Here is a 27,979-nt window from a genome sequence, read left to right as displayed (position 1 = left end):
TAACCAAAATATTCTTCAATTTTTATTTATTTACCCACATGATTATCTTTTTCTCTCTCGGTGTCTATCTTTGAAGTCCTCGGAGATGGTCAAGACTCCAGCACCAAGCAGCCTGTCCGTCAATGGAGGCACCAGTACTCTCAATCATTCACTCCTTCCACTGGCACACTCTGCAACTCCCTGCCTGCTTCTGTACTTCCACCTTCTCCATCACCTTCCACTGTCCTGTGAAATATAAAGTACCTTGTCACCTGTCCCTGTCTTCCTAAACTAACCTCACCACATCATCCTACCTTGCCTTGCCTTGCCCTGCCTTCCCAGCACCTTCCTTCATCTTGTCCATCTTTGCTAACCTATCCTAACTGCATTACTTTCCCTATCACCCCACCTTGCCTTGCCTTCCTCCTATTGCCTTTCCCTGTCTCCCTTCACTGCCTTACTTTGCCTTTGAGTTATAAATGACCTACCTTGTCTTCCTGTCCATCTAACCTAACCTAACTGCATTACTTTTCCTGTTACTGTATCTTGCCTTGTGTTTCCTAGTTGCCTTTCCCTGTCACCCTTCACTGCCTTACCATAAACAACGCCTTATCATTTGTTCCCTCTCCTAACCTCACCTCAACTAACTTAACCCCATTACTTCAATCACTACCCTACCTTGCCTTGCCTTCAAATAAATACTGCCTCATCACCTGTTTCCTGTCCACCTAACATAACTTTAACCTAATCTACACTGACTTCACTGCATTATTTCCTCTCGTCACTCCCTTGCCTTGCCTTGCCTAGAGATAACACTGTCTAATTATCTAACCTCATCTAAACTTATCCTCATTATTTCTTCTATCACTACTTCACTTTGCCTTCCTAAGAGATAAGACTGCCCAATCATGTCATCTGTCCATTCAAACTAACCTAACCAAACCCCATCACTCCTATCACGATCTTGCCTTCCCATCACTTGCCTGTTGCCCAGCCTACTTCCCCATCACCTGCCGCACTGCCTGCCACTCCTCCGGGGACAGAGGCTTGAGGGAAGTGCCGACAGTGGCTTGCTTGTGTTCTAAGTCATTGAGGAGGTTGACTTTGGTGTGCAGGCCGTTGCGAAGGTTGTTGATCTCACTGTCCAGGTGTTTCTGCTCTGTGGGGGGAGGAGACAGGGAGTTGATGGAGGAAAGAGAGAGAGAGAGTGTACAATGATAGAGAGAATGTTGATGAAAGAGAGGGAGAAAGGGAATGTTAATGTGAGAAGGAATAGGAGAGAGGCAGAGAGAGAGAAGCATAAAGAGAGGAAGGATGAGAGAGATAATGAAAGACAAGGAGAAGAGAGGAATTCTACCAAGACATCTTTAAGTTTCAGGTTTTTTCAAGCATTTTAGACCCCAGCAAAGTTTCCCCAACCAGACCTCTCTCCCTCCTACCTTTCTCAATGCTGTTCTTCACAAAACCCGTAGGCATCCGCAGAAACATATTGCCCACACATATCCACATGCGGGAGTCACCAGTCTTGCCAGCCCCACCATCACCAGCCAGCTGCCTCAGAGCTTCCCTATTGGTGTTCCTGCGACGGTCCAGTGTGATGATCTCCTGCCGGTCACTCAGTATGTCCTCCGCAGCTGCCTCCACCTCCTCCAGGTACTGCTGCACTACCTCTGGACTCTTGGCCATGCTGTCTGCTTGGGTAGTGTGATGTGGTATGGTACAATGAGCCTGTATTTTGTGGCAGTTCATAGTATAACTTGTCTCTTCCTCTCACCACTATTCTGTCCACCTCCCTGATGCAAGAGTTAACCAGTACTCTCAATCCTTCACCACTATTCTGTCCACCTCCCTGATGCAAGAGTTAACCAGTACTCTCAATCCTTCACCACTATTCTGTCCACCTCCCTGATGCAAGAGTTAACCAGTACTCTCAATCCTTCACCACTATTCTGTCCACCTCCCTGATGCAAGAGTTAACCAGTACTCTCAATCCTTCACCACTATTCTGTCCACCTCCCTGATGCAAGAGTTAACCAGTACTCTCAATCCTTCACTCTCACTTCACACTTTTCTCTGACACACTCTGGAACTCCCTGCCTGCTTCTGTATTTCCACCTTCCTGTGACCTGAACTCATTAAGAGGGAGGTTTCAAGACATTTATCCCATTCCCTTAAGTAACTCTCTCAGACCTGTTTGGGTACTGGCATCTCAGTGAGCATTTTTGTATAGTCATTTTTGTTTCCCTTGGCCAGATTTCCCATCTCACATTAAAAATAAATAAATAAATAGGAAAACAACAATGTGCATCCATTCTGTGACATTTCATAGCATAACACATACATCTTCCACCGCAGCCTGTCAAACCATTACAACCAAGACACACACCCTTCAAAACCACAATAACTTCCACTGCAGCCTGTCAAACCATTACAACCAAGACACACACCCTTCAAAACCACAATAACTTCCACTGCAGCCTGTCAAACCATTACAACCATGACACACACCCTTCAAAACCACAATAACTTCCACTGCAGCCTGTCAAACCATTACAACCATGACACACACCCTTCAAAACCCCAATAACTTCCACTGCAGCCTGTCAAACCATTACAACCAAGACACACACCCTTCAAAACCCCAATAACTTCCACTGCAGCCTGTCAAACCATTACTAGACACAAAACTGCACCTATTTAGTTCACCAAGCTTTTATTACACAAAAATATAGGTAACCATTTTGATGTAGGATTACATAATTACAGATCTATTCGTTTCTCTACAATGTAATTACCAGAGTTAAAAATCAGGTTCATTTAACATTCTTCTCAATCTAACCTCCTCTTCCTTTTCCTTCACCTTCTTCTGCTTAACCTCTCTCCTGCTAACAGTGGCAATACGCTCCACCCTGCTGGCACCCACCCTGCCTCTCCTCACTGCACCAGCATCCCCGGGGCCAAAGTGAGTCACCTTGGCCATCTCTCGGCCTGCCCCTAGCCCCTTCCTGTCTCTCTTCAGCACCGTTTTGACAGGGAACTTGTGGCCCTGCTGTTCAGACCCCAAGCCCCCTTCTGCATCCCACCCCTGCCCCACTAACAGCTGGTAGCCCCTATTACTTGGTGGGATTCCATATTGAGTGTGTGTTTGTCTTGTTGTTGTTTTAAACTGGTGTACGATGGATGCTGTGTGTGTCACTCTCTCTCTCTCTTTCACAGCCACCTCGCATGTATCACAGAAATACTCCTCTTCCTCCTCCTCCTCTTCTTCCTTCCCTGACGAGCTGGAGTCTGTACTTGAATCACGCGTTTGTCTGTTTGTCCGTTTGTTCGTGGGTTTGTTTGCCTTGATCAGCATTTCCGTCACTTCCCTATGGCCTCTTATCATCGCCAGGTACAGTGCTGTGTTGCCCCGTGCGTCCCTGTACCCAGTTCTTGCCCCTCGGTCCAGCAGGGTCCTCACAGTGTTGCCAGCTCCAGCACAAGCAGCAACCATCAGTAGTGACCAGCCGTAGCCATCCCGAGTGTTTACGTTCAGTCTGTCATCGAGCATTGCAGAGAGGCCGGCAGTGTCACCATTCTGGGCTAAACGAAATGCTGTGTGGACTTGCTGTGGGCTCGCTGTGTGTGTCTGTGAAGGGTTCTGAGTGCTTCTACTGTCTTGCGTGTGTGTGTTTGTTTGTCCATGTGCTAAGTCTGTTTTTCCGGTAATTCTTTCCCTAGATATGTGTGTGTGGCTGTGTCTCCCTGTGTCTCCTTCCCTGTCTGTGTCTGTGTGTCTGTCTCTAGTCAAGTCTCTGTGTCTGTGTCTGTCTCTTTCCCTAGTGTGGCTGTGTGGGTGTGTGTGGCTGTGTCTCTCTGTGTCTCCTTCCCTGTCTGTGTCTGTGTGTCTGTCTCTAGTCAAGTCTGTGTTTCTGTGTCTGTCTCTTTCTCTAGTGTGGCTGTGTATCTCTGTGTCTCCTTCTCTGTGTGCATCTGTGTTTCTGTGTCTGTTTCTTTCTCTAGTGTGGCTGTGTCTCTCTGTCTCTCTCTCCCAGTGTGTGTCAGCGTTGGTGTGTCCCTGTGTGGTGTCCTGCCTCACAACACTCTCGTAGAAGCTTTTGGCGGCTTCCCCATGGGCTGGTGTTGAGTGGTCCTCCTCACCATCATCATCTTCCTCCCCACATGCACCACTGCCCCGTAATGTGAAGTCCTTTCCCCTCACAAACACCTTCCACTTCAGGTAAGGTGCTGAGGGGTTCCACAGGGGCTGGTGGGTGTCCTCACTGTCCTTGTCGCTTAGTGTTTTCTGTCTGTCATCTTCCACGCTTCTCTTCTCCGCCATGTGTCTTCTGTCTCTGCCGTGTGTCTTGTTTGTCATCCTGTCTCCCCTCTCTCCTCTACTGTGCTCCCTGCTTATCTCCTCTGCCATCCTGCCTCTTCTCTATCCTGCAATGGGGTGCACATCAGAATGGCCACACACACACACACACACACACACACACAAGCACACGTCAAGGTATGAATATATGTGTGGGTTTTTGTCACTCTAATAAGACGTGCTATCTTTTTCTCTATGGTAGCTTGAGTCTGTTTTGTTTTCTGCTTGATTTTAGTGTTGATCATTTTTCTAGACATACAACTCTCTCAGTGTGTCTTGTCTTTCTTCAATTTGCTGTGGCTTAATGCACACACTTTTACTCACTTTTGGCAGAGAAGAAATAGTTTGAAGAGTAGTGACATTTCTTCCAAGTTCAATCTTTTCATATATTTTTCCTCTCTGCTTTCAGTTTGCATTAACTTCTTGACTTTGGTGCAGTAAAGTATAAAAGAAAACTCCCAAACAGTGAAGGAAAACAGTATAGTCACTAGATGGGGCCCTAATAGTCCATGGGGGTGTCAGGCACCTCACCACGGGGATGCCCAGAGGTGACTGTGGCTGCGGCTGTGACTGTGTTGCATTAGTGTTAGTGTGTGTCCTGTCTGTGTGTGTATGTTTCCAGATGTGGTGGTTGTGTTGCAGGTGGTCAGTGAATGGGTCAGACTTGTGCCGTGAGTAGTCGAGGAACACAAAACGACTCAAAAAAATCACGTGCTGTCATTTTGATTCACACACCTCATAACAATGTCACACACACACACACACACACACACATGTGCCCGGTAGCTCAGTGGTTAGAGTGCTGGCTTCACAAGCCAGAGGACCGGGGTTCGATTCCCCGGCCGGGTGGAGATATTTGGGTGTGTCTCCTTTCACGTGTAGCCCCTGTTCACCTAGCAGTGAGTAGGTATGGGATGTAAATCGAGGAGCTGTGACCTTGTTGTCCCAGTGTGTGGTGTGTGCCTGGTCTCAGGCCTATCCCAAGATCGGAAATAATGAGCTCTGAGCTCGTTCCGTAGGGTAACGTCTGGCTGTCTCGTCAGAGACTGCAGCAGATCAAACAGTGAAACACACACATAATAGTAGCCAGCAGAAATATGAATGAAAGAAGTGGTGAATGGAGCCAACCTAATCCTACAGATCTCTAACCTAACCTAACCTAGCATAACCCTGTGTACCTCTAACCTAACTCTGTGGGGCTAACAGTCATGCAGGGCCCTAACCTTACCTACCCTAGCATAACCTTGTACACCTCTACTAACCCTGTAGAGCTCAAACCTAACTCTGTGGGGCTCCACCTAACCTAACTTAATCTAAGTCTGTGGGGGGAGGAGGTGGCTAACCTGACCCAACACAAACCCTCCGTCATCAAGGTAACATAACATAACATAACATAAATAATAGGATAACAAAGGGCCACCAGGGCCCATCTAGGTTATCCTGTATCAGTCGCACAGCGACCTCGTCATCAGTCAAAACTGCAAAAACTGTGCAAAACTGTGTAACAGATTTTTTTTCCCACAATTATCATCATTTCATTTATTTTCTTAAGTGAGGAAGTACACTTTGATGGTGTCAAAATACGAAATGCACTAGTTTTCCTTCCCTTTTTTTGTGCATTTTGTACAGGGCGTTAATAGTGAGTGATAGTGACAGTGGTGGCACCATCTTGCTGGACCGTGACTGCTGCAGTGACAGTGAGCCACTAGTGATCTTACCTGTGTCTGGCGGCGGCACCTGCGGCACCACAGGAGTGTTTCCTCGCCCCGGAGCACTGAGCACCGAGCAGCCACGGAGGCTGTGGAGTGTGGGTTCACGAAGGTGCAGGCAGGCGAGGTGAACTGACCTGATAGAGGCAGAGAGATCATTATTAGTAGGTACTGATTGAGGTGACCGTCTGACCTGTCCTGTGTGGGATTGTACACGTAAAAGTGTCAAGCAAGCCTTTGCACTCATACCCTACCCATCCCTTCACTAAGTCACTGACTGACCTTCAGCTCAGCTGGGAGCGGCCTGGCGGTAACGGGACAACGGCTTCTTTTTATTGGGACTTTGTTGGGGCCGCGCAGGCTGTGTCACAGCCTCTAGGAGTCTAGTGCCCCAAAGGTGCGGTATGTGGTGGTGATGTGTGCAGGCTATATGCGGTGGAGCTGATTTGTTTTCTGTAGGAAGGTCCTGGTGAGGTTGAGCGTCTTGAAAGTCTTAGTGGTATTTGTGCAGCCACCCAGGAGGTCAGTCAGTGTTGACCTGTGTGGGTGAATAGCAAACAGTGAGTGGAGAAGGGCCACACGGTGTGAGTGGTGACGAGGGAAGTGCAGGAGCAGCTGTTCTTAGGTGTCAGGCAGCAGGTTGTGTAGGGCACGAGAGGGGCAGTGGGGAGAGTCGGTCAGTGCAGTGGGTTCGGTATCCTCTTTTACAATGGCATAGTAGGGCAATATGAGGTAAGGCTCAACCAGAGATAGTAGGGAAATACCACAAACCTGCTGGCACGCCAGTTCCTGTATATGTAATGGCAACTGGCAAGTGAATACAGCAATTTGAAGAACTGATTTATGTGCCATTGCAGGAGTTGAGATAATAACATTATCCAACATATTCGTATAAAAGTAAACCTAAACTTGTATGTGAGGCAGACTTGAATGACTCGACTGACTCCAAAGCAACATCATCATCAGGAAGGGAATTCCAAGCACCAAATGTATTTAACACATCGAAATGAGAAGAAACGTCGTCTGCTTTCGCTAATGCAAAAACAATGAACAATTTTGAATGTGTCCACGGGTCCCTATTGCTGGTGGCAGGATGAATATATCACTAGGTGGGATTCCACATTTCCCATGAAAAATTTTCCAACATTTCAGCAAATCTGCTCTGATAAGTTTTCCTGTTACTGATTTTAGACGCTGTGCCAGCCCATTAATCCTCTTAAAATCCATCTCCTTTGGACAGATGCTAGTAAACGCAAATCCCCAATATAGTGTTCCACACAGGAGAAGCAAATTCAAGAAAAGGGCGAAGATGAGACACCAAAAGGGATTTCATAAACTTTTTTAGATATGCATAATGTTGATTTAAGAAGGCTGGAAGAGAGAGATGCTGCTTTGTTCACTATCCGTCGAATGTGATTATGGAATTTAAGAGAGTTAGGTGTTAACCACCACACCCCAGATATTTATGTCTTCACAAATTTGGTGGTGAGGGCGGCACAGGCCCGTGGCCACCACTGGCCTCTCCCTGGCCCTGCTGGTCCCTGTACACTAGAGGCCGGAAAACTCTTGCCCATTATAAACCCTCTCTCTCTCTCTCTCTCTATATCTCTATATATATATATATATATATATATATATATATATATATATATATATATATATATATATATATATATATATATATATATATATATATATATATATATATATATATATATATATATATATATATATATATATATATTTTTTTTTTTTTTTTTTTTTTTCCCACATGATTATCTTTTCTCTCTCACGGTGTCTATCTTTGAAGTCCTCGGAGATGGTCAAGACTCCAGCACCAAGCAGCCTGTCAGTCAATGGAGGCACCAGACTCTCAATCATCCATTCCTTCCACTGGCACACTCTGTAACTCCCTGCCTGCTTCTGTACTTCCACCTTCTCCATCACCTTCCACTGTCCTGTGAGATATAAAGTACCTTGTCACCTGTGGCCATGCAGTGTGGGGTGCATGGCGCTGTGAGTGTGCCAATGCCTTCCAATCGTGTGTGTGTGAATGTGGTGTGATCGCAAACCATTTCCTCTCAGTGGAGTGACTAGATATAGTGAGTCACTCCTCCACTCTCCACTGATCCATCCTCCACTGCCTCCTGCTTTTCAAAGTCCCGCGCCAGAAAGGCCGCGGGGCGGCGCGGCGTGGGCGCCACATGGCCTTGGCGGCTTGGCCGTCCTCACTCCTCAGCAGTGTTGCCACGCGTAGGGGAAAATCCCTACGGTAGGGGATTTCAGGGCTTTGTAGGGAGTAGGGGGCACCTACGGTGAAAATCGTTGTTTCGTAGGGGAACGTAGGGGAAAAATTCAGAGAGACAGACAGACAGACAAATTTACAAATATAATATTGCACACATGAAATGTCGTGCAAGTTGCTGAGAGAGAGAGAGAGAGAGAGAGAGAGAGAGAGAGGTGGTGGGAGGGAGAGGGATACGTTGGTCATTCTTGTTCGAGACGTGAATTTGTTAACCCCGTTACTATAGATTCCTTTGATTTTTACCAAATTATGGGACTGATTCGTAACAAAAACTTTGTCATGAATAGTCTAACATTTAAACGTATTTGTATTTTTATTAAAATAACACATATTAACAACGTAGACTAAGTGATGATGTTTTATAGTACGTGAAAACTTCGTAGCATACACGTATGAATTCTGTTTGTAGTCTGTCTGGCCGGGCCGACAGCCGCCTAACTTACAGTCTTACACAGTTGACCAGTTGCCTGCGGCAAGTCAGTTATACAGCACTAACGCTGACTTCAGACAGCGGCGCGGCCACTTGAATTGTGTCATTGATATTGTGTTACTGACCTCAAAAGGAATAATAATCACTGATCATGCCTAAAGTTGAAAAGAATTATCGCTCTCAAAGATACAGGGCGGAGTGGGAAAAAGAGAGTTGGGCCTCAGGATGGCTCACTGCTGGAAAAACTGGTGGAAAAGCTCATTGTAAAGTGTGTGATAAGGAGCTTGTGGCAGAGAAATCTGAGCTTACTGGTCACACAAAATCGTCTACTCATATAAGACTTGCTAAGCAAATTAAGTCAAATGAACGGATGACCATGTTTGTGGAATCTAAAGATGAAAAAAGGATTAAAGCAGAATTAAATGTTGTGGCAATGGTGGCCCGAAAGAATTTGTCTTTCAACTGTCTTGATGACATGGTGAGTACACTCCATTTTGTGGCAGATGACTCAAAAGCAATCAACAGTATGACTTGTAACAGAACCAAGGGAACATATCTTTTGACAGAATGTTTATCACCATATGCACACGAAAAGCTCATGCAGGAAGTTGCTTTGTCTGGTGGATTTTCAGTGCTGTGTGATAAAGCAACAGATCTCACAATGAACAAAACATTTTGTGTCAATATGAGATTTTGAAAAGTGACACCTATGAACCAGTTACACGTTTCTACCGCCTGCTCCCTGTAAATGATGGCAGTGCAGAAGGCCTGTTTGAGCTGCTGAAAGAAACCTTAGAAGGAGATGGCATTGGGTGGGACAAAGTGATTGGTTATGCCTCTGATGGAGAAAATCTGATGCTGAATTTCATGAAAAGAGAATTTGTTACCTACAAGCACTATTCATGTGCAAGGTCTAGATACTTTGCAAAATACACTGAAAATGAAAATAATTACGTTCTTGCTGATTAGAGCCAATTAAACCATCCTTCTAGAAAGTCCAGAGGCAGTATCGAGAATGTAAGTATAATTTAATAACCTTTGTTTATTATATTGTATATATAATTCTATAGACTCTACTTCTCTCTCTCTCTCTCTCTCTCTCTCTCTCTCTCTCTATATATATATATATATATATATATATATATATATATATATATATATATATATATATATATATATGATGCATAAGTTTTTTTCCGTGTAGGGGAATGTAGGGGAAAATTCCCGTGGATGTAGGTAGCCACAGTCACCAAGGCGTGGCAACACTGCTCCTCAGCAGTGGTGACTGGTGGTGAGCGGCGGTGTGGTAGTGGCGCGGGTTTGGGCGGCGTGGTGCCTGGACCCTGTTGTGACCAGTGACCAGTGACCACCAGCCCGGCAAGACACTGCCGCCGCACCCACCCTCACCCCTGACCCCTGAGCCTGCCACGCCACCGTCAGGATCCTCTGTAGGTGGAGAGTGGAGACGTGCAGCAGCAGCAGGAGGCACTGCAGCACACAGAGTGTGTGGACCAAGCGGGCCGCACTGTGGGGCAAGCCTGGCAAGTCAAGCCCAGCCTCCAGCCAGCCAGCCAGCTTTGTGTGGGGCGCCCGCCCGCCCACCACCCAGCCAGCCTGCTTTGTGTGGAACGCCCGCCCGCCAGCCATCCTTGTGTGGGGCTCCCACCAGCCAGCAAGTCAACCAGCAGGGAGGCCTTGACCTGCGGAAACCGCCACAGCACAAGCCCCCAAGGAAGCAGTGAGCCCAGCAGGTGAGCAGTGCGGGATCGTTTTAGTAGTAGGTAGTTGGGCAGTATCCTAATATACACGTCCCGCCCGCTGTATATTATTTATATCCTGTTTTAATCTCTCTTGCACCATTCTCTCTCTCTCTCTCTCTCTCTCTCTCTCTCTCTCTCTCTCTCTCTCTCTCTCTTGCTGACCAAGAGCGTGGCTTCATGTATGTGGCGTCAAAACAGCTGGGTGGAGGAGCTGTGAAGGTGGAGCTGGGAATGAAGGAGGGCGGGCGGGACATGTACCTTGAGAGAGTGCCGTTGTTTGTAGAGGTAGCAGTGTTAGCGTGACCTGACCAGAACTTTGTTGTTTTCTTGCCTTGGTGAGGTCACTCTTCTTCCTCACCAGTCTCAGTTGCATCTTCCAACCAAACTAACACTAAAAACGACAAGTAAAGCCTCTGGTGGGTGGCTAATCCTTCTGCCCCTTGTTTCATTTGTAAATAAACAAATCAATCAATAAAACACCAGAAACCTGTCAGCAAAATGTTCAGAAATTGTTGTTTGTACCTCGTTAGGAACACATTCTAACTGAGCACCACCTAACCCAGCATGACCTGACCTCACCATAACCAGGGTACTAATGACAGAGTGGGCATTGTTGCCTGACACCCGAGACCAGACCAGACCAGACGACGGCCTACACCAGTCTGGTCTGAAGACACCAACTTATTGCATCCGTCACCCTTGCATGTCTTAAGGAGCACACCATTAGCTGACAGCCTGGCCACTGTGCTGGTTTAGGAGCACACCATTAGCTGACAGCCTGGCCACTGTGCTGGTTTAGGAGCACACCATTAGCTGACAGCCTGGCCACTGTGCTGGTTTAGGAGCACACCATTAGCTGACAGCCTGGCCACTGTGGTGGTTTAGGAGCACACCATTAGCTGACAGCCTGGCCACTGTGGTGGTTTAGGAGCACACCATTAGCTGACAGCCTGGCCACTGTGGTGGTTTAGGAGCACACCATTAGCTGACAGCCTGGCCACTGTGGTGGTTTAGGAGCACACCATTAGCTGACAGCCTGGCCACTGTGGTGGTTTAGGAGCACACCATTAGCTGACAGCCTGGATACTGTGGTGGTTTTGGAGCTGACATGTATCGTGTGTGTGTGTGTGTGTGTATGTGTGTGTCAGGCCGAGGCTGAGGCAGGAAGCCCCTTGCTGGCTGTGTGGTGACGGCCTCCTCTATTACAGGTGCCAGGTCGGCATCCAGCGACGGGACTCCCTCTGTGCATCCTTGGTGCAGCCCAGGGATTCCTGCAGGACCAGTCGCAGCAAGGAGCAGTGTTGCAATGGAGGTTGTGAGGCCAGGCAGCAGCAGCAGCAGCAGCAGCAGCAAGAGGAGGAGGATAAACAGCCAGGAGCAGAGGGCAACCCCAGGCGTGAGGACCTACACTTGTGACCACTGCGGGAAAGTGTGCTCCACCAAGGCTGCCATTGCCAGTCACGTCCTCTCCCATGCCGGCAAGACAAGGCTGAGAGGCAAGAGTGGCCCCACTGAACACACTGGCGGCAGGACCTACACTTGTGACCACTGCGGGAAGACATTTGCAAACAAGAGTGGTGTTGCCTCACACATCCTGACCCACACTGGGGAGAGAAAGTTCCAGTGCCTGGAGTGTGGGAAAAGATTTACCCGAAAGATGATCTTGACACACATCGTGACCCACACTGGGGAGAGAAAGTTCCAGTGCCTGGAGTGTGGGAAAAGATTTACCCGGAAAGGTGATCTTGACAGACACATCCTGACCCACACTGGGGAGAGAAAGTTCCAGTGCCTGGATTGTGGGAAAAGATTTACCCGGAAAGGTACCCTTGACACACACATCCTGACCCACACTGGGGAGAGAAAGTTCCAGTGCCTGGATTGTGGGAAAAGATTTACCCAGAAAGGTACCCTTGACAGGCACATCCTGACCCACACTGGGGAGAGAAAGTTCCAGTGCTTGGATTGTGGGAAAAGATTTACTGGAAAAGGTACCCTTAACAGACACATCCTGACTCACACTGGGGAGAGAAAGATCCAGTGCCTGGAGTGTGGGAAAAGATTTACCCACAAAAATAATCTTAACCAACACATCCTGACCCACACTGGGGAGAGAGAGTTCCAGTGCCTGGAGTGTGGGAAAAGATTTACCCAGAAAGGTGATCGTGACAGGCACATCCTGACCCACACTGGGGAGAGAAAGTTCCAGTGCTTGGAGTGTGGGAAAAGATTTATCCGGAAAGGTGATCTTAACAGACACATTCTGACCCACACTGGGGAGAGAAAGTTCCAGTGCCTGGAGTGTGGGAAGAGATTTACCCTGAAAGGTTGTCTTGACAGACACATCCTGACCCACACTGGGGAGAGAAAGTTCCAGTGCCTGGAGTGTGGGAAGAGATTTACCGACAAAAGTAATCTTAACAAACACATCCTGACCCACACTGGGGAGAGAAAGTTCCAGTGCCTGGAGTGTGGGAAAAGATTTACCCAGAAAGGTTGTCTTGACGCACACATCCTGACCCACACTGGGGAGAGAAAGTTCCAGTGCCTGGAGTGTGGGAAAAGATTTACCCAGAAAGGTACCCTTGACACACACATCCTGACCCACACTGGGGAGAGAAAGTTCCAGTGCCTGGAGTGTGGGAAAAGATTTACCCGGAAAGGTGATCTTGACAGGCACATCCTGACCCACACTGGGGAGAGAAAGTTCCAGTGCCTGGAGTGTGGGAAAAGATTTACCCACAAAAGTAATCTTAACAAACACATCCTGACCCACACTGGGGAGAGAAAGTTCCAGTGCCTTGAGTGTGGGAAGACATTTACCCAGAAAGGTACCCTTGACATACACATCCTGACCCACACTGGGGACAAAAGGTTCCAGTGCCTGGAGTGTGGGAAAAGATTTACCCGGAAAGGTGATCTTGACACACACATCCTGACCCACACTGGGGAGAGAAAGTTCCAGTGCCTGGAGTGTGGGAAAAGATTTACCCAGAAAGGTGACCTTGACAGGCACATCCTGACCCACACTGGGGAGAGAAAGTTCCAGTGCCTGTCTTGATACACACATCCTGACCCACACTGGGAGGAGACCTTCTGGAGGAAAGAGAAGAAAATGATCAAGTGGCAGGTAATCTTGACACACACACACACACACACACACACACACACACACACACACACACACACACACACACACACACACACACACACACACACACACATCCTGAGCCACACTGGGGCTTGTACAAGTACAAACTAGGCTCACCCTGAGTGTAGGAAGAGAGAAGGAAACAGACACAGGAGGATCTGCTCTGAGCCACCTTGGAAAGACAAAGTGCAGCAGAGGATCAGCCATCAAAGAGAAGAAATGTGGCAAGTAACAACCTTGGTGCCAGACCAAAGCCACACAAGGAACAAGGAACCTCCTCAAGAAAACACACACAGTGACAGGAAGGCAGCGCAAGGACAAAATGAGAAAAGGACCATCTGTTTGTTAGTGAGGAAGAGGTGAAAGCAGAGGATACTGGAATGAAGGGTTGAGTGTGGAGCAGGAGAGAGAGAGAGAGAGTGTTTGTGTCAGTGTACTAAGGGTGTTAATGAGGCATGTACAATGAAGGGTGGTGCAAGGAAAAGCTTGCCAACATATCCACAGCTCAGGTGACAGCTATTTTGCCATGGTTTAAATAAAGCAAAGGAATGCACACTGTTCTTTATATTGCTCCTACAGCCTAGGTACCTTTGTCAGGGAAGTGCTATCCAGTCACAAAACGCCAAGGAAATGTGCTCAGCTTATCAATGAGGTTGTTACGTCTTGCTTTGAAACAATGACTGATGCTGGCCTGCCACCATACACTGTCTCTTCTACCATTTCTTTTTTCCTATTTTTGTTTATTGTCAAACTTGATTTCCTTTTGCATTGTTTTGTCATCCCAGTCCCTGATCCTTTCTTTTTGTATTTCTTTCTTCATTGATTGTAATTCTGAAAGGCTCAAATTGATTTCCTTCATAAAGCCTCAAGTTGATTTAATGCAATAGGTTTTATTTGTTGAAGCCAAAAAATTTTCTCCTGCATCCTTTCCATGAGCTTGTTAGTGTTGTTTTCCTCCACACAGTTCACTTCATTAAGTTGGTTTTGCCTTATTCTAGTCTCCGTAGTACTGGATCCTAGCTCTCCTCTTAGTACTGGGACTTGGGTGTGCCTGGGAGCTCCGAGGACTGCCCTGTATCCTGAATTTTGTATTCTGTGTAATTTCATCATTTCTTCCTTGGTGTAAGCCAAAATATTGATCCATATAAGGTTGTGGGCAGCACAATGTTTTGCCAATGAGCATTTTATTGCAGCTTTGTGCTCTTACTGGGAATGTTCAATTTGACCATTTTTTTAGCTTTTTGAATGGAATTATCTTTGTGTGTGTTGAAGCAGTTTTTGTTATCAGTGAGTGTTATTCCTAGATATTTTATTTTGTTTGTTGTGTTAGTTTTTTTTGTGTGTGTTGTGGGTGTTGCTTCTTATTAAAAGTGATGATGTTACTCTTGTCTGTATTTATTGTGAGGCCTGTGTGGTTGCTTAGGTGAGTTAATGTATCTCATCCTGCACATTTCTTCCTCTGTCCTTGTCATGAGTAAGCCGTCATCTGCATAGAATAAAGCGCTTCATTTGAAATTTTCATCTGGGTAACCCCCTTCCTCTTGTCTTTGGTCCATTACAACACAAGTGAATAATGCAAACAGTGCAGTGTGCACCTCTGTCTAATGCCACTAGTCACAGCCATGCTGACTGCTTTTCCTCCTACTACTTTGCCCACTCATTTATTGATTGCAATCATTTCTCACTCAAACTTTTACATGGAATAGCGCCAGTCATTCCTTTCTCTGCCTGCACTACCATAACAAACCTGGACTTTGCATTATTTACCTAAAAAAGTGAAGGATAGTGAGAATTAATGTCCATATCGTGTGGGAGTGTGCAAGTAGAATTGAGGTACTCTCAAGTTTGAAATATTGGATAAATGTTGCATTGTAATCCTTCGCTCCTTCCTTCCTTCCGATAACACAGAAACCATGTGAACTTTTCCCCCTGACGGTAAAAACAGCCTTAAAAGGCAGTATTTTTTTTTTTTTTCTTTCTCTCTTTATTCCCGGCGCGACATTGACTTTGCGACTTGGTCGTTACATCATAATTAAGAACCTAAGGAGGGGAGAATAAGGTGCACGAGGCCGCCAGGCCTACACGTGGCAGTCCCTGTGTGTTTAAAGCTTCCTAATTCCATGTATCATCCCATCCATGAACTTATCTAATGTTCTTTTAAAGTTCCCTTTTGACTCAGCCCTGACTACATCTCATGCGACTGCAATTAACTTGGTGACTATTTTTAGCTGACTTGTCACCACAGCCCATACATGTAGACTGTGTCTATCGTAGCTATAGATAGGCACTGCATGTAGCAGGTGTAGCCACAGCAGGTGGTGTTAAAAGTGGCCATGCAGTGTGGGGTGCATGGCGCTGTGAGTGTGGCAATGTTATCTGGCAATGCCTTCCAATCGTGTGTGTGTGAATGTGGTGTGATCGCAAACCCTCTCAGTGGAGTGACTAGATATAGTGAGTCACTCCTCCACTCTCCACTGATCCATCCTCCACTGCCTCCTGCTTTTCAAAGTCCCGCGCCAGAAAGGCCGCGGGGCGGCGCGGCGTGGTGTGGCGTGGGCGCCACTTGGCCTTGGCCGTCCTCACTCCTCAGCAGTGGTGACTGGTGGTGAGCGGCGGTGTGGTAGTGGCGCGGGTTTGGGCGGCGTGGTGCCTGGACCCTGTTGTGACCAGTGACCAGTGACCACCAGCCCGGCAAGACACTGCCCACCCTGACCCCTGACCCCTGAGCCTGCCACGCCACCGTCAGGATCCTCTGTAGGTGAAGAGTGGACACGTGCAGCAGCAGCAGCAGCAGTAGGAGGCACTGCAGCACACGTAGTGTGTGGACCAAGCGGGCCGCACTGTGAGGCAAGCCTGGCAAGTCAAGCCCAGCCTCCAGCCAGCCAGCCAGCTTTGTGTGGGGCGCCCGCCCGCCCACCACCCAGCCAGCCTGCTTTGTGTGGAACGCCCGCCCGCCAGCCATCCTTGTGTGGGGCTCCCGCCAGCCAGCAAGTCAACCAGCAAGGAGGCCTTGACCTGCGGAAACCGCCACAGCACAAGCCCCCAAGGAAGCAGTGAGCCCAGCAGGTGAGCAGTGCGGGATCGTTTTAGTAATAGGTAGTTGGGCAGTATCCTAATATACACGTCCCGCCCGCTGTTTATTGTTTTATTTATTGTTTTGTTTTGTTTTCTAGGCTCTATTCCACCAGTAAATGGTGCTCTACAGGGCCTCATACAAAATTATATATACATAGTTGTCCTAAATACATACAAATGAAAATAAAAATATATATACTAATAAATAGAACTTAACCTAACCTAACCTAAGGTCTTAAAAACTACATTGCACCTTATAATAATAATCACAGAGAAATCCTCTTCTTAACAAAAAAGATAAGTCCATCCATCACTACATGAGATATGTAAATAAATGTATAGACATAGACATAATATGAAAAACATCATATAAAAAATATACAAATCAGATCCATTTATCCAAATAAGAAATGAAGATATAAGTGGCTAAAGAAATGAAATTGAACATATGAAAAGTAAACACAATAACCATATAAATCATCATCGCCCATTACAGTGCATAAGGTTCAGTGATGCACATCTCCTCCACGTCATAACATTCTCTGAATATAAATGTATTTAACCTTTTCTTAAAAACTACAACATTCTCACTGCACTTTATATCATTAGGTAGTGCATTGTATAACCTTGGAGCACTGTACTGAAATGTTCTTGCACCAATCCCAGAATTACATCTTGGTTCAAACAGTCTGTTTACATCATGTGCATGTCTCACAACTACATTGGCATTATTCTCAAATTTTTCCAGTAGGTCACTCAAATACTGTGGTTTACCAGTTTTAACAGCTTGATAAGTCAGGACACAAATTTTGAATACAATTCTAGCCTTGATAGGCAACCAGTGTAGTTCAATAAGTGTTGGTGTGATTCTCTCATACAGTGGTACTCTCTTAATTAATCTAGCTGCTTTATTCATGATCACTTGTAACTTTTTCAATTGGTAATTTGGTAAATTTAAATATAATGAATTACAGTAGTCAATTCTACTAATGACATAGTTATGAATTAACATTTTGACCGAATTATCATCAAGGTATTTTCTTATAAATGCAATGTTACGGAGATGGTACCTAGCAATTCTTGTTACATCATTAATATGATCATTAAAATTTAAGTATTTAACCATAACCACACCCAAATTTTTCACTTTATCAGAAATCACTACATTCCTCCCATTGTATGTCATTCAACCTCCTGATATCACACTTTTACCAACTATCAAACATTCCGTTTTGTCATCATTAAATTTCAGCTGTTTTCCATCCATCCATTTCTTAACATCAAACATAATCCTAGAAAGTTTACTCTCAGTATCCTGCACATTATTAATAGACATATAAAATTGGGTATCATCTGCATAAAGAGTAAAGTCTACATCATGATTCCGAAGTAAATATGATAATTCAATTGCATAGATACAGAAAAGCACTGGACCAAGCACACTACCTTGAGGCACTCCTCTCCGTAATGGCCTTGTCTCAGATAAAACATTACCAACCTGTACACAATACTTCCTATCCTCTAAATAGCTTCTCAAGTATCGCAGAGCATCATCAGTCACTCCAACAGCATGTAAATCCTCAAGTAACAACTCATGCACAACAGTATCAAATGCAGCACTCAGATCCAACAAGACTAGGACACCACAGTGCCCTTCATCCATACATACCAACAAAGAATTTACAACATGACAGAGTGCAGTCTCAGTTGAGTATAACTGTCTGTATGCAGACTGATTATCTGGCAAAACATTAACATTTGTCAAGTATTCCATTAATTGATCTAATATTACATTTTCAAGGATTTTTGATAAAAATGATAAGTTAGAAACAGGTCTGTAGGAACTAAGCTCTTGGTGGTTTACATTCCCTTTAAAGTTGGCTTAACAATGGCTACCTTTTCACTTGATGGGAAAACACATTCTGTAATACTCAGATTAACAATTTTTAATATAACATTTGCTATAATTGAAAAATCTCTATCCTGCATCAGGTCAGAGATTGGCATAGGGTCACTGTTACAGTAAGTCTTCTTAACTCTGCTGAAGATCATGTTAAGTTCATTAGAGGTAATGGGCATAAAACCTGAAAAACCACAAACGGAATGTCAGGCAAGTACTCAGAGTAAAGTTGCAGGGATGTACCATGAAAACCGTCAACTATTGCTTGGATCTTATTGTGAAAGAAAGTCAAAAACTCATTTGCCAATGTAATGTCTGAGTAACCATCAGGAAGGGTTTTCCGCTTCATGTTACCAGTCAGGTCATCAAACAGATAGTAGAGTCTCTTTACATTGGAACCCACCTCTAAAATTTTCTGCCTAAAATACATACATTTGCATTTCCTTATAATCTTGTTAACTTTATTTCTTGCTTCAATATACTCATTCCGCGTCAACTCATTACGAGAACGACGCCACTTTCTCTCTTTCTTTCTCCTATCATTTATAGCCATTTTAATATCAGAATTAAACCATTGTGTGCCTTCTTTCACAACTATTTCCTTCTCTATTACTGGACACATGTCATCATAATATGCCTTGATAATACTGTTATAAAGTTCAACAAAACAACATAAACAATCACCCTTAACCTTAAAATACACAGCATGAGTGCAGGCATTAGTACTTTCCAGAGAAATCCTCTCAGTAGTATCACTTAATAACTTTTTAACATCAATATTTGACTTATTTCTAAATACAATGGTTTCCTTGGCCTTCTTTGGCTTTTTAATATCGATTTGGTAAGAAATCAGTTTATGCGATGGCGAAACAGAAAAATCAGGCTCCACATTGAGGTTAAGAGTTTTACCCACCACTGATGTACAAAAAACCAAGTCAAGCATACGACCAGAGCGAGACGTGCCATGCGTGCAGGGCCCCCGCATGGGGGGGGAAAAAGGTACTACAGTACCGGGGCCCGGCAGTCCAGGGGGGCCCGGGCCCGTGATAGCAACCTGAATTTGATAGTTGAAAAAAGAAAAGCCCAAATACTAAAGGGGCAGCTTAAAGAAAAGTACCGCTAGTAAAACTGAAAAAAAAAAAAAATACAGTGCTTCAACTGTGCTTGTTATATTCAAAGTTAAATTGCATCTATATTTTATGAAAACCGATTTTCCATTAGTCACCCGTCTCCCGTCAGTACAGTTGCAGGTTTTCTGTTATACTCAATTCGTTGTGCAAATTCACATGTAAGTAAGTCTTTCGCTCATTGCAACATTAATTAATTATTGACAAAATATTATTATTATTGATTTTGTAAGTTTCACTGTTTCACAAAGTGAACATAACTATCAGCTTGATTGCAGAAATTTTTGGTTTTAAATTTACCGTTCGAATACGAGTGCTGTCATTGCTGCCTCTCAGTCTCAGCTGATCAGCTGGTGTGACCTGCTGCGTGTGTCTGCCTCCACGAGGCATCACGGCATGACTTTACTTGCTTGGTTTGTAAAAGTATTGCTTATATCTTTATTACTACACAGTTTTCAGACATCGGATCATTGAGATCATTTACTTACATAAGCTCAACGTGGATTGATAAATAAAGCCTCGAGAAATGAGTGCTAATGGTTTACTTTCAGTTACTGTTTACGAATTTGTTATTATAGCATTCGCAATTTTTCATTAAAATTTTAAAGCACACTTGAGTGCTTGCTGTTCGCCTGTTCCCCTAGTTAATGAATTTGGTCCCGCGTGCCAATCACTCCAGCCCGACCGTTCTGCCCAAGCTCTACAAACTACAATCCCGCCCAATACCTGGTATCTAGGTAGGTTATGTTAGGGTAACAGGGTTTCTTTAGTTTGGTTAGGTTAAGTATATTTCTTTTTTTAACGATTTTGTGCGTAAGAAACGTTACTTACATGTAGACCCAAACCTAACCTAAAAAAAAAAAAAAAATACCGCACCATTGCTATTAGTCTGGACTTCAGGAATATGCGGGCGGGATCACTCGCAAACTAGTACCAAGCCTATTTTTGAAGATGTTGATGTTTTTATTAATACCTCCGTATTAGGCTTCATTTAAAATGTTCAATCAACTATAGACATTGACTAGGTGAAGTGCAGTATTATCACAATCTTCAGTAGTGTGGGTAATCACTAATCGTATTCTGGTATTATTTTGTAGGTGCAACCGTGCAGGAGTCGGAATTTGGAAGTTAAATTAGGATTAAAACTAAAATAAGGCAGGTTTAATTTGCCCTAACAGGAAATTTTGATGGTAATTCATTTAAATATTAAGTAGGTTTTGTATATCTTGAGCTGGTTGTAAGGCAAGCCTTGAGTTGCGTAGTGGGGGCAGTTTTACAGTAATGGGTAATCCAGCTCGCAGTAGTATTCAGTTTTATTAGGCTACTCCTGAAGGTCAGAGAAGAAACATTAATTAATTTCAAATGTCATTAATTGAATATTATATTTCCAATTAGGCCTACCCATGCTTAAAATACAGATCAAATAAATAAATTTGACATTTTCCTGTCATTTATACTTAAACCACCTACACTGCACTTAAGCATTTTTAACTGCACGAGGAGTTCGAGGAGTAGGTATTTCCAGATTTTTTTTATTAAAGGGGCGGGGCCCGGGATTCCCAAAAGTACTGGGGCCCAAAAGGGTGGTGCTTGGGCACTGCCCCAAGGAAGCAGTGAGCCCAGCAGGTGAGCAGTGCGGGATCGTTTTAGTAGTAGGTAGTTGGGCAGTATCCTAATATACACGTCCCGCCCGCTGTATATTATTTATATCCTGTTTTAATCCCTCTTGCACCATTTATTCTCTCTCTCTCTCTCTCTCTCTCTCTCTCTCTCTCTCTCTCTCTCTCTCTCTCTCTCTCTCTCTCTCTCGCTGACCAAGAGCGTGGCTTCTTGTATGTGACGTCAAAACAGCTGGGTGGAGGAGCTGTGAAGGTGGAGCTGGGAATGAAGGAGGCGGGCGGACATGTACCTTGAGAGAGTGCCGTTGTTTGTAGAGGTAGCAGTGTTAGCGTGACCTGACCAGAACTTTGTTGTTTTCTTGCCTTGGTGAGGTCACTCTTCTTCCTCACCAGTCTCAGTTGCATCTTCCAACCAGACTAACACTAAAACGACAAGTAAAGCCTCTGGTGGGTGGCTAATCCTTCTGCCCTTGTTTCATTTGTAAATAAACAAATCAATCAATAAAACACCAGAAACCTGTCAGCAAAATGTTCAGAAATTGTTGTTTGTACCTCGTTAGGAACACATTCTAACTGAGCACCACCTAACCCAGCATGACCTGACCTCACCATAACCAGGGTACTAATGACAGAGTGGGCATTGTTGCCTGACACCCGAGACCAGACCAGACCAGACGACGGCCTACACCAGTCTGGTCTGAAGACACCAACTTATTGCATCCGTCACCCTTGCATGTCTTAAGGAGCACACCATTAGCTGACAGCCTGGCCACTGTGCTGGTTTAGGAGCACACCATTAGCTGACAGCCTGGCCACTGTGCTGGTTTAGGAGCACACCATTAGCTGACAGCCTGGCCACTGTGCTGGTTTAGGAGCACACCATTAGCTGACAGCCTGGCCACTGTGCTGGTTTAGGAGCACACCATTAGCTGACAGCCTGGCCACTGTGCTGGTTTAGGAGCACACCATTAGCTGACAGCCTGGCCACTGTGGTGGTTTAGGAGCACACCATTAGCTGACAGCCTGGCCACTGTGGTGGTTTAGGAGCACACCATTAGCTGACAGCCTGGCCACTGTGGTAGTTTAGGAGCACACCATTAGCTGACAACCTGGCCACTGTGGTGGTTTAGGAGCACACCATTAGCTGACAGCCTGGCCACTGTGGTGGTTTAGGAGCACACCATTAGCTGACAGCCTGGCCACTGTGCTGGTTTAGGAGCACACCATTAGCTGACAGCCTGGCCACTGTGCTGGTTTAGGAGCACACCATTAGCTGACAGCCTGGTCACTGTGGTGGTTTAGGAGCACACCATTAGCTGACAGCCTGGCCACTGTGGTGGTTTAGGAGCACACCATTAGCTGACAGCCTGGCCACTGTGCTGGTTTAGGAGCACACCATTAGCTGACAGCCTGGCCACTGTGGTGGTTTAGGAGCACACCATTAGCTGACAGCCTGGCCACTGTGGTGGTTTAGGAGCTGAGAGATGTGTGTGTGTGTGTGTGTGTGTGTGTGTGTGTGTGTGTGTGTGTGTGTGTGTGTGTCAGGCCGAGGCTGAGGCTGGAAGCCCCTCGCTGGCTGTGTGGTGACGGCCTCCTCTATTACAGGTGCCAGGTCGGCATCCAGCAACGGGACTCCCTCTGTGCATCCTTGGTGCAGCCCAGGGGTTCCTGCAGGACCAGCCGCAGCAAGGAGCAGTGTTGCAATGGAGGGTGTGAGGCCAGGCAGCATTAGCAGTAGCAGCAGCAGCAGCAGGAGCAGCAGCAAGGAGGATGATAAACAGCCAGGAGCAGAGGGCAACCCCAGGCGTGAGGACCTACACTTGTGACCACTGCGGGAAAGTGTGCTCCACCAAGGCTGCCATTGCCAGACACGTCCTCTCCCATGCCGGCAAGACAAGGCTGAGAGGCAAGAGTGGCCCCACTGAACACACTGGCGGCAGGACCTACACTTGTGACCACTGCGGGGAGACATTTGCAAACAAGAATGGTGTTGCCTCACACATCCTGACCCAGACTGGGGAGAGAAAGTTCCACTGCCTGGAGTGTGGGAAAAGATTTACCCGGAAAGGTACCCTTGACACACACATCCTGACCCACACTGGGGAGAGAAAGTTCCAGTGCCTGGAGTGTGGGAAAAGATTTACCCGGAAAGGTGATCTTAACAGACACATCCTGAACCACACTGGGGAGAGAAAGTTCCAGTGCCTGGAGTGTGGGAAAACATTTACCATGAAAAGTTATCTTAACAAACACATCCTGACCCACACTGGGGAGAGAAAGTTCCAGTGCCTGGAGTGTGGGAAAAGATTTACCCACAAAGGTAATCTTAACAAACACATCGTGATCCACACTGGGGAGAGAAAGTTCCAGTGCCTGGAGTGTGGGAAAAGATTTACCCACAAAAGTAATCTTAACAAACACATCCTGACCCACACTGGGGAGAGAAAGTTCCAGTGCCTGGAGTGTGGGAAAAGATTTACCGTGAAAGGTGATCTTAACAAACACATCCTGACCCACACTGGAGAGAGAAAGTTCCAGTGCCTGGAGTGTGGGAAAAGATTTACCCACAAAGGTAATCTTAACAAACACATCCTGACCCACACTGGGGAGAGAAAGTTCCAGTGCCTGGAGTGTGGGAAAAGATTTACCCACAAAAGTAATCTTAACAAACACATCCTGACCCACACTGGGGAGAGAAAGTTCCAGTGCCTGGAGTGTGGGAAAAGATTTACCCTGAAAGGTGATCTTAACAAACACATCCTGACCCACACTGGGGAGAGAAAGTTCCAGTGCCTGGAGTGTGGGAAAAGATTTACCAGGAAAGGTACCCTTGACACACACATCCTGACCCATACTGGTGAGAGAAAGTTCCAGTGCCTGGAGTGTGGGAAAAGATTTACCAGGAAAAGTGATCTTAACAAACACATCCTGACCCACACTAGGGAGAGAAAGTTCCAGTGCCTGGAGTGTGGGAAAAGATTTACCAACAAAAGTAATCTTAACCAACACATCCTGACCCACACTGGGGAGAGAAAGTTCCAGTGCCTGGAGTGTGAGAAAAGATTTACCCACAAAAGTAATCTTAACCAACACATCCTAACCCACACTGGGGAGAGAAAGTTCTAGTGCCTGGAGTGTGGGAAAAGATTTACCAACAAAAGTAATCTTAACCAACACATCCTAACCCACACTGGGGAGAGAAAGTTCCAGTGCCTGGAGTGTGGGAAAAGATTTACCATGAAAGGTGATCTTGACAGACACACCCTGACCCACACTGGGGAGAGAAAGTTCCAGTGCCTGGAGTGTGGGAAAAGATTTACCATGAAAGGTGATCTTGACAGACACATCCTGACCCACACTGGGGAGAGAAAGTTCCAGTGCCTGGAGTGTGGGAAAAGATTTACCAACAAAAGTAATCTTAACCAACACATCCTGACCCACACTGGGGAGAGAAAGTTCCAGTGCCTGGAGTGTGGGAAAAGATTTACCAACAAAAGTAATCTTAACCAACACATCCTGACCCATACTGGTGAGAGAAAGTTCCAGTGCCTGGAGTGTGGGAAAAGATTTACCAGGAAAAGTGATCTTAACAAACACATCCTGACCCACACTAGGGAGAGAAAGTTCCAGTGCCTGGAGTGTGGGTAAAGATTTACCCACAAAAGTAATCTTAACCAACACATCCTAACCCACACTGGGGAGAGAAAGTTCCAGTGCCTGGAGTGTGGGAAAAGATTTACCATGAAAGGTGATCTTGACAGACACATCCTGACCCACACAGGGGAGAGAAAGTTCCAGTGCCTGGAGTGTGGGAAAAGATTTGCCCACAAAGGTAATCTTAACAAACACATCCTGACCCACACTGGGGAGAGAAAGTTCCAGTGCCTGGAGTGTGGGAAAAGATTTACCATGAAAGGTGATCTTGACAGACACATCCTGACCCACACTGGGGAGAGAAAGTTCCAGTGCCTGGAGTGTGGGAAAAGATTTACCCTGAAAGGTACCCTTAACAGACACATCCTGACCCACAGTGGGGAGAGAAAGTTCCAGTGCCTGGAGTGTGGGAAAAGATTTACCAGGAAAGATACCGTTGACACACACATTCTGACCTACACTGGTGAGAGAAAGTTCCAGTGCCTGGAGTGTGGGAAGGGATTTACCCACAAAAGTAGTCGATACACACATCCTGACCCACACTGGGAGGAGACCTTCTGGAGGAAAGAGAAGAAAATGAACAAGTGGCAGGTAATCTTGACACACACACACACACACACACACACACACACACACACACACACACACACACACACACACACACACATCCTGAGCCACACTGGGGCTTGTACAAGTACAAACTAGGCTCACCTTGAGTGTAGGAAGAGAGAAGGAAACAGACACAGGAGGATCTGCTCTGAGCCACCTTGGAAAGACAAAGTGCAGCAGAGGATCAGCCATCAAAGAGAAGAAATGTGGCAAGTAACAACCTTGGTGCCAGACCAAAGCCACACAAGGAACAAGGAACCTCCTCAAGAAAACACACACAGTGACAGGAAGGCGCAGCACAAGGACAAAATGAGAAAAGGACCATCTGTTTGTTAGTGAGGAAGAGGTGAAAGCAGAGGATACTGGAATGAAGGGTTGAGTGTGGAGCAGGAGAGAGAGAGAGAGAGAGTGTTTGTGTCAGTGTACTAAGGGTGTTAATGAGGCATGTACAATGAAGGGTGGTGCAAGGGAAAAGCTTGCCAACATATCCACAGCTCAGGTGACAGCTATTTTGCCATGGTTTAAATAAAGCAAAGGAATGCACACTGTTCTTTATATTGCTCCTACAGCCTAGGTACCTTTGTCAGGGAAGTGCTATCCAGTCACAACACAAAACGCCAAGGAAATGTGCTCAGCTTATCAATGAGGTTGTTACGTCTTGCTTTGAAAAATCTGTTTATTCTTATTTTTTATGCTCCATTATTCTGTTTGTTGTGTTTTTAGGATTTAATTGAACATTTCGTTGTTTTTTTGTTAATTTAATCTCGTGTCTGTGATTAGTAAGTATGTGGCATTTAGTAGTGTTTTATAGGGTATGTGTGATGGTCAAAATTTTCACTTCACCGTTTAGAAAATTTGTATTTGAAGCTCCTACTTGGTCTTTATGGTATCAAAGAGTCGCCTGTATTCTTTTTAGTATGGAATCAACCTACTGAATGAAATATATGGACTTTGAAATCGTGTTTAATCGTGTTTACGTGTTTTTATTTTTTTTCCTGTTTGATTTTGATTAACGCTCAAACTCGTAGAAAGTAAAATGTGTTGAAATACTCTCCAAGTGTAAAGGCTGGAGTTTACAAAAGTTTTTAATGAGTTGAGGTATAAATGCTTTTGTTTTACATAACTTAGTCATTCGTTCACTTTGGATTCTTGTTAACTGTTGGTCGCCTGAGAAGCGTATATATTGTCTAACTTTTTTTTCATATAAATATAAGGTCAAAATGGATGGGCAGTTTAGGAGTTTTATAAGTGAAAATTATTTTATAATATATATATATATATATATATATATATATATATATATATATATATATATATATTTATTTATTTATTTATTTATTTATTTATTGCTGCGACCCTCCTTCAGCTTCTTCAGGGAGGGGACGCCTCACAATCTTCTCGGGATTCGGGGCGTGTGTGTCGGAGAGAAGGACTTTACCTGGGTGGCGAGGCGCGGCTGGGGTGGAGCGACGGGCAGAGCGCTCTCTTATGCCTGGCTGTCTGCTTCTATAGCACCCACTCTCACTCAGCTCAGTCACACAGAGTGGGGAGAAGGAAACATTTCTCTATATTACAGCAACTATACACGAGTCGCCGGGAACAGGTGGCGGCGGCACACAGGACGGGGCAGGGGGCGGCACACAAAGTACGGGTAACACTTAGTTTGTCAGGCACTTCACTGTCTCTCTGTCGTTCGAATTCTCTTGCTACACTCCTGTCCTCTGTCCTCGTCGGTGCCACACAGTACTCCACAGACCACGCCTCCTGTGCCGTCGCACCTGCCAGGCAATGTCCTTACGAGTCTATTTCAGCTTATTAGGTAACGCTATCTACCTTAACCGCTAATTACCAATATATCCCTAATAATGCTGGCTACAAGCAATTCACACATGCATGCATTTATTTACACGGTACCGTATGACAATTATCCCAGGGCTGGGATTAAGGTGTGACAGTTTCATAAACACGAGCAACCAACACCTCGCTCACCCTCTTGCTAAAGTCTGCACATATGTACTCATATGTACTACCCATATGTACTCTCTTATGACGCTGATCCACACTCACACAGGCACACGTACTTATCTGGGAGGCTGCTGCAATACACCTTCGCAACTATATATATATATATATATATATATATATATATATATATATATATATATATATATATATCACAGAGAAGGAAAAAATTAGTAAATAAACGAAAAAAAGTACTATAGTTACCCATAAAGTACCTTTTTTTTTCTTTCAGCTCAAAATTAAGCATAAAAATAAAAAAAAATGAATAGATAAAAGAAAAAA

The 27,979-nt window shown here is 45.3% G+C and overlaps 3 protein-coding genes across 9 annotated transcripts in view; 2 read left to right on the top strand and 1 right to left on the bottom strand.

Moving 5' to 3' along the window:
• The window catches only part of LOC123509242 (zinc finger protein 585A-like), a 38,198-nt gene extending 11,980 nt beyond the window's left edge, over positions 1-26,218 (top strand). The window contains exons 8-9 of the mRNA XM_045263440.1: positions 12,213-13,203; positions 23,481-26,218. Coding sequence (XP_045119375.1) covers positions 12,213-13,203; positions 23,481-24,538 — 2,049 coding nt within the window. The 3' untranslated portion in view covers positions 24,539-26,218. The remainder of the gene's footprint in view (positions 1-12,212; positions 13,204-23,480) is intronic.
• LOC123509135 (p53 and DNA damage-regulated protein 1-like) lies at positions 10-27,283 on the bottom strand. Of its 7 annotated transcripts, XM_045263303.1 has the most exons (5): positions 6,328-6,780; positions 6,055-6,182; positions 1,419-1,670; positions 990-1,138; positions 10-225 (listed from the first exon to the last, which is right to left on the bottom strand). In XM_045263303.1, the coding sequence occupies exons 3-5, from the start codon at positions 1,663-1,665 to the stop codon at positions 211-213; spliced, it is 411 nt and encodes a 136-aa protein (XP_045119238.1). In that variant the 5' UTR covers positions 1,666-1,670; positions 6,055-6,182; positions 6,328-6,780; the 3' UTR covers positions 10-210. The 7 variants fall into 7 exon arrangements, with proteins under 7 accessions (XP_045119238.1, XP_045119239.1, XP_045119237.1 ...); XM_045263304.1 differs by lacking the exon at positions 10-225 and having other exon boundaries at positions 963-1,138; positions 1,419-1,673; positions 6,328-6,781; XM_045263302.1 differs by lacking the exon at positions 10-225 and having other exon boundaries at positions 963-1,138; positions 6,328-6,778.
• LOC123509144 (gastrula zinc finger protein XlCGF8.2DB-like) lies at positions 24,546-26,647 on the top strand. Its single transcript, XM_045263314.1, has one exon. It carries the CDS (start codon positions 24,650-24,652, stop codon positions 25,058-25,060), a length of 411 nt encoding a protein of 136 aa, XP_045119249.1. The 5' UTR covers positions 24,546-24,649; the 3' UTR covers positions 25,061-26,647.
• Positions 27,284-27,979: the final 696 nt, after the last annotated feature.

Source organism: Portunus trituberculatus, chromosome 26, assembly GCF_017591435.1.
Source record: "Portunus trituberculatus isolate SZX2019 chromosome 26, ASM1759143v1, whole genome shotgun sequence".
NCBI lineage: Eukaryota > Metazoa > Arthropoda > Malacostraca > Decapoda > Portunidae > Portunus > Portunus trituberculatus.
This window is presented reverse-complemented; position numbering and strand designations above follow the sequence as displayed.